The 9,713-nt window shown below is 60.2% G+C and overlaps 1 protein-coding gene across 7 annotated transcripts in view; it reads left to right on the forward strand.

Annotated features, from left to right (window-relative positions):
* TRAF2 (TNF receptor associated factor 2) overlaps positions 1 to 8,250 on the forward strand; it is a 21,259-nt gene extending 13,009 nt beyond the window's left edge. For 5 of the 7 annotated variants that reach the window (XM_019756725.2, XM_019756727.2, XM_074331402.1 and 2 more), the window contains 6 exons: positions 591 to 665; positions 2,588 to 2,662; positions 4,458 to 4,787; positions 5,258 to 5,435; positions 6,800 to 6,948; positions 7,477 to 8,250. In XM_019756725.2, the coding sequence (XP_019612284.2) occupies positions 591 to 665; positions 2,588 to 2,662; positions 4,458 to 4,787; positions 5,258 to 5,435; positions 6,800 to 6,948; positions 7,477 to 7,695 (1,026 nt within the window). In that variant the 3' untranslated portion in view covers positions 7,696 to 8,250. Of the gene's footprint in view, positions 1 to 590; positions 666 to 2,587; positions 2,663 to 4,457; positions 4,788 to 5,257; positions 5,436 to 6,531; positions 6,949 to 7,476 lie in introns of those variants that run through there. The other 2 variants (XR_012496014.1, XM_074331403.1) reach the window with 2 other exon arrangements.
* Positions 8,251 to 9,713: the final 1,463 nt, after the last annotated feature.

Consider the following 9,713-nt stretch of genomic DNA (forward strand, 5'->3'; position numbering starts at 1 on the left):
TGGTCCCTCCGAGGTGTCTCTTCATCTCTAGCGGTTCCCTGTGGGTGTCTCTTTTTCTTTGCCACTTATTGAAGAAGCAGGCCGTTCTGTGGTAGCTGAGTGTGTCCCCAAGGTGTCCTTCACATGTCCCTCTGTCCCCTCTGCCCGTAAACTGTTAGATCTCGAGGACTGCTCAGGGCTAGGGCACATCGGGGTGCCAGGGACCCTGCAGCCTCTTGTCAGGGTCTCAGAGATATTCCAGCTGCTCCCAGGTTCATGGTCAGGTCCTGCCAACCTCACACCTCGGCCAGCGCAGCCATTCTCCAGCTCGTGTGGGCCCGTCTCCATCAGGGCAGCAAACAGTGCTGCTCTCGTCAAGTCTGTCTCAGCGGCTTGTCCCTGTGCTGCTCTGGCGGCCACCAGATGAGACGAGGTCCTAAGAACTCTGAGACTCCCGGGTGCCTGCAGGACCCGCCCATGTCCAGCACCCTCTCTGAGGTCGGGCGTCTTGGAACCGCAGGCCCCGTGTCGCGAGGACAGTGGTGTCAGACCTGGCCCCAGCGGCGGCATGCCCACGTCCCACCTCTGACGCCCTGACCGCTTCTCTGCAGGCACACGACGAGGTCTGCCCCAAGTTCCCCTTGACGTGCGACGGCTGTGGCAAGAAGAAGATCCCCCGCGAGAAAGTAAGTAGTCGGGCAGCTCCCAGACCAGGCGCCGGGCGGAGCCTTGGCCGTGGGGCGCACTGCGCGGCATGGGCATGGCGGCCTGGCGCCTGAGGGGGAAGCAGCCGCCTGCCGGTGTGGGGGCGCCTGGGCCGCTTTGCTGTTACATGACCAGTGACGCAAACAATGAGCGTGACCCAGGCCAAGCATGCACTGTGGGGCCCCGGGCGTTCCTGAGCTTCAGGGTGCGGTGGCCGCGTGCCCCATGTCTGCCCCCCCTCCCACAGCACAGCTTCAGGGTCAGGAGCAGGACCCCGGCCCTGTTTCATGAGACAGTCATCATGGCTTCATAGTGACGTCAGTCCAGCTCTGTACCTCACTTCCGTTTACAGCTCTCGCTGAAGGAAGTCTTAGTATCTGTTTCCCCGAAAATAAGACCAGGTCTTATGTTCATTTTTGCTCCAAAAGACGCATTAGGGCTTATGCTCAGGGGATGTCATCCTGAAAAATCACGCGACCGCTTATTTTCTGCTTAGGTCTTATTTTCGGGGAAACACGGTACCTAGTAACACGGGCAGTGGTTTCCTCTGTGATCTGACTGTATGAAGTAATATGACGGCAGCACCAAGATCACAACTGACTGGACTCAGCTCCGTGGTGATTAGTTCTCGTTCTAGAGTGGGCAGGCTGCCGGGTCAGCATTCCATTAAGCTCATTCGTTTCCTTTTGCTTTTGAGTGTTTAAGATTGCTCTTTAAAAAAAAAAGATTGTTGGAGTGGCCAGTTGGCTCAGTTGGTTAGAGCTTGGTGCTAATAACACCAAGGTTGCCGGTTCTATCCCAGCATGGGCCACTGTGAGCTGTGCCCTCCTTAAGGAAAAGAAAAAAAAGATTGTCTTGTACTTTTGGAAATCCGTCACGTGGCTCCAAAGTGAAAACTAGAACGGGGCATTCTGAGAAGTCAGAGGGAGATGCAGGGCACTCGGCAGAGCTCAGATCCCAGCCCGAGGCTGTCCCCAGCGATGCAGAAACCTGTACCCCATCAGCAAAGAGGAGCCCTGGGGCCCCGGCCCACCAGCAGCCAGCAGAATGTGGGGTCTCGCCCGCCCGCCCGCCCTCGTGGAGGGTGAGAAGTGGTGTCTCGGGGAGGCTGCAATTTGCATTTCTCAGACTGGGAACATGCCGGAGCGTCGTTTTGCTCAAGTCCATATGCATTTATTTCTCTCACACCTGTGTGAGCATCTGTGGCTGCTGCCCATTTCCTGCTGGCTCTGGTCTGTGCTTCCCTCTTGGGGGACTGTAAGGGACTCAGTTGCAGTCATTGTCCTTTTGCTTTGCTTATTTCTGTTTGGGGGGCCTGTTCAGGCTGTCTCACTGCAGAGCTGGGCCGTCTCCCTGCCCCATGTTTCCTGGGCTGTCGGAGGTCTGGTTTGCTCAGACTCCAGGTCCCTCCGTCCCCCAGGACGGAGGCAGAGGGACACTTTTAGGTCGTCCTGCGGCTGCCTCACGGAGCCTGGCTGTGTATCTGTGCGGGAGGGGCCCCCCTCTTTCTGGGCCCTGTGCTCCACCTCTCCGGTCTCGGGTGGGTCGTCGGGGGCCAGCACTGCATAGGTCGGTGCCGGCGTCTGGGCCAGCTCAGGCCAGCACCCCTCATTCCCGGGTCCAGGAATCCGGGCCTCAGACACGACGTGTCCCACACACTGCTGCAGGGGACCAGTCTCTGCAGGCATTCTGAAGTGTTGGGGGGCCATGTGTGAGGCCCCACCTGCCCGCACCTGGGTGATTGACACAGAGCGCGTATGCAGGCGTGCACCGATGGCTCTGGAATGGGCTGCGGGATTTCGGTCTGACAAGAGTGAAGAGGCGGGTGGGGTGGGCCCAGGAACCCCGCGTGAACACTGACCCAGGCTGAGAAGTGTGGCCTCTGTGACGCCACGCCTTCTAGTTTCAGGACCACGTCAGGACGTGTGGCAAATGCCAGGTGCCCTGCCGGTTCCACGACGTCGGCTGCCCTGACATGGTGAGTGCAATCTGCCGGGGCCACCTGGGTCCTCCTGGGGGTCCTGTCTCAGCTCCTGGGACAGGCCTCCTGTTGCCGCCCACCTCCCTGCCTATCCACTGCCCCGGCCGGAGGTGCCCAAGCCCAGTTCCCAGTCTGCTCTACCTACTCGTCCCCCTGGTGATGTCCCCTGCCTGGTGGCTGAGCCCTGACCAACCCCTCGCACCTCCCTGATGTCCAGTGGGCCTCTCAGACCTCAGCTGCACCCCACGACTCCCCCTCTGCCCAGAAGGGGCACCTTGGTTCACCCCACCGCTCTGGCCAAATGCCCAGAAGTCACTCTGGACCCTCGTGTCTTGCGTCCAGTCCACCGGAAATCCACCACCCTGCCTGGCAACGGTTCCAAACCCCACCTGCTGCCCCCACCTCCCTTCGTGTGACTTTGGCCCCGGCTGCCTGTGATCTTGACTCTCTGCCCTTGTCACTCGCCTGGCCATTCTTAAGCTCACTGACCTCCCCACCAGGACCTTGACCCGCCTGCTGTCCACATGCTGCACACCTGCCAGTTTCTGTGCGGCTCCCTCAGGCCGGGGCAGCTCTGTCCACGTGTCCCCTTGCTCCCCTTTCCCGACTGGTGTCGCCCCGAGGGGTGGGAGTGTGCAACCCCGTCCTGTCGACTGAGGGCCTGGGGCCTGTGACGACTGGGCACAGCCAGCCGGTGCTCCGCTTCTCTGCGAAACCCCATTTCTGGTGGTGCTGGTCCTGGTGGTGCTGCCATTTGACCTGGTCTCAGGTGTTTTGCTTTTGTTTCCCTAAGGACAGTGCATAAGGACAGCACCTGCTCTGTCCCTCCAGTCTGTGTCAGACCTGTTTTCTGTGCGACACCGCGCTGGTCCATTTCCTGCTCAGACCCAGGTCCCTTTACATGGGGGCTGTCGGGCCCGTGCGTGGGCCCAGGGTGCTCACCACCATGCCCTTCAGTGGGCAGTCAGGACACGTCATGGGTCTAATGCCAGCTAAAGCCTCGCATTGCATTGACTTTGCTGATCTAACACTGGACCTTGAGCCCCAGGCACAGTGACAGTCTGCTTTTTTCCGGGTGACCTGCACAGCTGTCCCAGCGGCGCTCCCTGCAACACCTGGGCGTCTCCCGTCTGAGCGCACCTGGCCATGCCCCTTGGGCAGGCCTCTCATGCAGGTGTTTTGTTTCTACTTTTGGTTTTGTTTGTTTTTTAATTTTTTATTGGGGAATATTGGGGAACAGTGTGTTTCTCCAGGGCCCATCAGTTCCAAGTCATTGTCCTTCAATCTAGTTGTGGAGGGAACAGCCCAGCTCCAAGTCCAGTTGCTGTTTTCAATCTTAGTTTCAGGGGGCGCAGCCCACCATCCCATGCTGGACTTGAACTGGCAACCTTGTTAAGAGCAGGCACTCCAACCAACCGAGCCATCCAGCCGCCCCTACTTTTGGTTTTCGGAGTGTCCAACATCTTAATCTTTGTTGTGGAGCTTTGGAAGACACTTGGCTGCCAAGTCAGCTCTGTGCAGTAAGACTGAGGCTGGCCACTGTCGCCCTTCCGTCTGCCCCCGTGGGCACCTTGTCTGATGCTGTGTCTTCTGTTATGTTGAACAGGAACGAGTGACTTAGTGGGGAGGTTTGTCGTTTTGAAACAGGATGAACTTCAGATGGTTACAAATGAAACGCTGGCTGGCAGCCAAGGTGGCACTTTCATGCTCTGCTGAGACCCGCGTGGCCTGGGGGTCCCTGGGTCAGGGCTGAGCGCAGGTGTGGGGGCGAGCCCCCATCTTGTCTCTGCAGGTAGAGAGCGAGAAGCGGCAGGAGCACGAGGCCCAGCGGCTCCCAGAGCACCTGGCCATGCTGCTGGGCGTCCTCCTAGAGGCCACGCGCCCGTCCCCGGGCCAGAGCGAGGGGGTCAGCTGGAAGGCCGGCGTGCTGGGCTCAGGGCCGGGGCTCTCCAAGTCTGTGGAGCTCCTGCAGAGGTGCGAGGCCTTGGAGAGGAAGACGGCCACCTTCGAGAACATCGTCTGCGTCCTGAACCGGGAGGTGGAGAGGGTGGCCATGACCGCCGAGGCCTGCGGCCGGCAGCACCGGCTGGACCAGGACCGGATTGAAGCTCTGAGTAACAAGGTTCGTGCCCAGGCAGGGCCGTCTCATCTGGGCAGGTTCCAGGAGCCTCGGGCCTCAGAGCCAGGACTCTGGGGACAGCCTCTTGATTTCCAGCGTGGCGGCACTTTCTGCCTCTGAGCAGAGCCCCTTTGTGAGCCTTGTTCACCGATGGACCCGACTCGGGAGTACAGGAGACCATGGAGCATGTGCCTAGTGCCCTGTGTGGGTGCCATGAGTGTGCTTCCTGATACAGCCTTCGAACCTCAGGCCAGGTGGGGTGGGGTCTCGTGGGGACAGAGCCAGCCCGAGAGGCTGACCCAGCGACCTCAGTCCTGGGACACTGCAGGAGGGTGGGTGTGGGGGCGGTTTTGTGATCTCACTCCTGCCAGATGAAGGTGGTCTCCACAGAGCGAGCCGGGCAAGCCCCCTGCCCAGCGGCCCGCGGGCACGTCCTGAAGGGCTCCCCCTCACGGGGCTCCCCGCACCCCCAGGTGCAGCAGCTGGAGAGGAGCATCGGCCTGAAGGACCTGGCGATGGCCGACCTGGAGCAGAAGGTGCATGAGATGGAGGCATCCACCTTCGATGGGGTATTCGTCTGGAAGATCTCAGACTTCGCCAGGAAGCGCCAGGAAGCTGTGGCTGGCCGCACGCCCGCCATCTTCTCCCCAGGTGCCGTTCTGGAGCTTGTGCTCAAGCTGCTGCTGTCCTGGGTGCTCATGTCTCCCCCAGGCCAGTCTGTGCCGTGCTGTGCCTCCCGGGGGGGGGGGGGGCGCAGAAGGCCCCTAATCACCGTACCCCACCTCAGCACTCGCTTTGGCTGTGGGGCCGCCAGGAGGGGCAGCGGCGCCGGCGGACTCCCCACGCCAGCTCAGCCAGGCCGCTGGCTGTTTCTTCTGTTCGTGGGTCCCCTCTGGGTGCTCAGGGTCTGGGGCACTGTGCAGGGGTGTGGAGTGGAGGAAGGCGCCTGCTGTGCCTGCGTAGCTGCCCGTGCTCCTGTCAGGTCCGCGGCCTCGCCCTGAGGTTCTTCCCGTGAGGCCCATGTGTGCACTGTGGCCTGGGCCGTCGTCTCGCTTCCTGTACCCTGACCCCACCTCCAGTGACGTGCCACAAGTGCCTTTTATTTTAATGTGTACTCTGGTGAATCTGCTGCTGAGATCGGGGGTCCCAGAGTCCGGGCCGAGCGGGTACAGGCTCCTGTCTTGTTTGAACTTAACGGGCGGGGAGGGCAGGTGGCCGCTCTGAGCGTGCGCAGTATGGGCAGAGCTGCAGCAGCTCCCCTGGCGGCCGACACGTGCTGTCTCCCCACATGTACTGGGCCAGGTGCACAGGCTCTGCTCCTGGGCTGCGATGAGAAGTGTGGGAGTGGGCGCTGTCCCCTCTGGACGGGCCTAGGCGGGCACCTCCTTGTAGCTGAAGTCAGTGCCGACTCATTTCCTGCAAATTCCGCTCTCACAAGCCCCAAGAGTGACCTGGGGTGAGAGGGCCGGCGGTGGAGCATGAGGCCAGGTTGGGGTGGCCCCGTGAGGCGCGCCTGTGGACGTGGGTCCTGCTCCGGCAGATGCTGCCAGGCCCAACCCACCTGCGCATCTTGGGTGTGGACTGGGTAGGCAGCCAGGGGGCCAAGGGAAGGTGATCCTGGAGGCACGAGCGAGAAGGCCCACGGTTCCATCGTGTCTTGTTACTTGAACGGCAACCATCTCGTCTCTGGCTGTCGCTCTTGTTCTACCGGCAGCTCTGGTTCATCCCCGGCTGTCGCCTCTTCCAGGCTGGCAGAGCCCCCGCCCGTGGCTCCCATGTGATGTCCCAGCCGACTTCAGGGTCACAGCCAGTTCAGGCCAGTTTGGGGTTATATTAAGTTTCTTAAAAACACTATTTATAATTACTACATTTTAAAAAGAAATTTGTTTTCACTAGCAACTGCTTCTGTGTACTTGGCACCCCGAACCTGAGCGTGTCCTGTGTCTGTTTCTCGGGGAAGGTGGCCAGGTGGGCTGAGCCCCTGCAGGCCCAGCTCACCGGTGCCTGCCCCACAGCCTTCTACACCAGCAGGTACGGCTATAAGATGTGTCTGCGTATCTACCTGAACGGGGACGGCACCGGGCGCGGGACGCACCTGTCTCTCTTCTTCGTGGTGATGAAGGGCCCCAACGATGCCCTCCTGAGGTGGCCCTTCAACCAAAAGGTGCGTGAGCCTGTCCCGCGGGCGCTGTGGGGCCCCTGGGACCATGGGCCGGCTCGCTGTCACTGAGCACTGTGGCTGTGTCGTCAGCTCCACGGCTCCTGAGTGTCAGCGACGCTGCCAGTCCCCGGCTTCACAGCCACTTGGGACCGGCAGTGGGAAATGCCGCCTCAGAGTTTGTTTCCAAGGAAGGAATACAGCTTTGGGACCCTGGTCTGAGGTGTGATCAAGCCCTTTGAAAACCAGAATCCACTTTGGGTTCAGGAATTGAAGGTTCAGGGCCGAGGACAGCACAGAATCGTCCTGTGCGTGGATGCCGCTGGCGGCCCTCGGCCCTCGCAGTGCAGGGGCCCGCGGTGCTCCGCCAGTTCTGTCAGGTGGACGCCACTCCATAGCACAGATGTCCTCAGGTCCCAGGTGTCCGTGACAGAAAATGCCGGAATGGGCACGTTCACCAGAGGGGCTGGCATGTGGGGGAGCAGGGGAGGGCTGGGCTCACTGCTGCCCTTCCCTGGGGCACTGTCCTCCCAGGTGACCTTAATGCTGCTTGACCAGAACAACCGGGAGCATGTGATCGACGCCTTCAGGCCCGACGTGACCTCGTCCTCTTTCCAGAGGCCGGTCAGCGACATGAACATTGCAAGCGGCTGCCCCCTCTTCTGCCCTGTCTCCAAGATGGAGGCCAAGAATTCCTACGTACGCGACGATGCCATCTTCATCAAGGCCATCGTGGACCTGACGGGGCTCTAGCTGCCTCCACTGGGGCCGGGGGTCAGGGGCAGCCTGGCCAGCGGCTTGGTGAGGAGCCACCGTGCTGCGCCTGAGCCTTGCTTCAGCGGGCGGGTGCCAAGTTCACGTCCCATGGGGGGGCCACCTCCGGGGAGAGGGCGCTGAGCCCTGGGCCATGGCTGGGCCGTGGGCCTGCGGGTGCTGCCCAGCTGCCGGCCTGCGTGGTGCCCGGAGCGCTTGACAGGAGTGGCCGGGCCAAGGCAAGCAAAGGGGAGGTGGGCCCATGAGGAGAGGGCTGCCCCCATCCGGCCACAGCGCGAAGCCCCCTGGCGCCTGGTCCCACCCTTTGGCCCCTGGAGAAAAGGGACGATGTCAGGCCTGGCCCCTGGCCCTGAGGGCAACTCCTGGTGTGTGTCAGCCTGGCCAGCCAGTGGGCAGGGAGGTGGCCCATGTCCTTGGAGCGTCCCAACAGCTGTCCCTGCAGTATGTGGGGGGTGCACATTCAGCCTGTTCGCTAGACGGGTGCCAGCCGCCCTGTCAGGCTGTGGAGAAGTGGTTATTAAACCGTTAAACCGCTGTGGTGAGTGGTGTCCATTTGGCTCCAGCCTTGGTGGTGGTGGCCCTCCCAGGCCTCTCCCCACAGGTGCCCTGCCCCGCCTGAGTTTCCGGCTCCTTGAGCAGTTAATGTGGGTTCCCTGACACTCCAAGCTCATGCCTGCGGGCCTGGTGAAGCCTGCGGCTTTTTCTTCTGGAATGTTCTTTGCTGACTCCTTTTTCCTCATGCCTTGCCAAGGGCTGCCTTGAAAGCGGGACCACATTTCCTCCCAATTCTGGGCCCACTTCACCCCGCTATGCAGTGACCCCAACCCTGGAAGAATGGCCAGTGGCTTTGTTTGCATTTGGGGGTCTGACAAGCAGCGCTGCCCCCTGGAACCAGGACTTCTGTGGGCACCAGGCGTTCCAACAGCCGCAGCACCTGGCACCCTGACCACAGGGTGGGCCTCGCCTTGGGGGTCCCAGCAGATGGCTTTCTGCACCCTGCTGCACTGTAGCTGTGTCTTCTCAGGACCCGTGAGTCCGAGGCCGGGCTCCGGCTGCATGGGGGTCTTCAGAGAGAACCATGACACACCTGACTGCCCTTGACACTCATTCACTCATCCATTTCGAGGAGTTAAACAACAGAAAAGCACAGAGAATAAGGAGACAAGCACGTGTGTCCACATCCCAGAATTCACACATGCGCCTTTCCAACTATGCATAGGTTTTAATTAGAGACACGTCTAGAAGTTGAGGCCTGTTTTTCCTTTCCTCTCGTCACCTTAGCTCTTCAAGGCACCGTCCACACAAATCTGGTTCCTTGTAAGACTCATACACGGAATCACCTGCAGGTAGTTGTTTCCCACCCCCTGGGCTTTAAAACGTGGCATGCTGGCACACTCTACACGGTGGGTCTGACTGCTGCCGCCGGCCAGCCGCAGATGGCACCCCTCCAGGTCCCTTGGGCACTGCTCTCCTGACCCGGACAGGGAGGTCCCTGGCCGTCACCCTTGGTGTGGCTTCCGGTGTAGCCCCCGGCCTGCCCCTCCAGAATCCTTCTGAGAATGGCTGGCCTGCCTTGGCCCATCTGTCTGCTGGGTCGTTCGTCTTCTTTTCCTGTTGGTGGAAAGAGGTCCTGATATCTGTGGACACTGGTCCTTGGTGCCTTGGCTCTGTGCTGGTGGTTACAGAAATTGAAAGAGACCGTCAGGGGGTGACCCTTTCCTTTATGAATGCTGCTACTGACCACTTAAGAAATCCTAACCTTCCCCAGGGTGGTAAAACACCCTCGTGTCGTTCTGTCAGTTTTAAAGTCTTGTTTTTAACATTGGGTTTGTTTACATGTAGTGTGTGTGTATTTACATATATATGTGTTTTTTATTCGATCAGTTCAGGTTATACACCAAGTAGGTCGGTGAGTTTATTTCCTTTCCCTTAAAATGAAAGAACGGTAAAGTGAGAGGAATGGAAAGGTGTTCAAATACAAGGTCAGAGAGAGAGGG

This window comes from Rhinolophus sinicus, linkage group LG04 (genome assembly GCF_036562045.2).
Source record: "Rhinolophus sinicus isolate RSC01 linkage group LG04, ASM3656204v1, whole genome shotgun sequence".
NCBI lineage: Eukaryota > Metazoa > Chordata > Mammalia > Chiroptera > Rhinolophidae > Rhinolophus > Rhinolophus sinicus.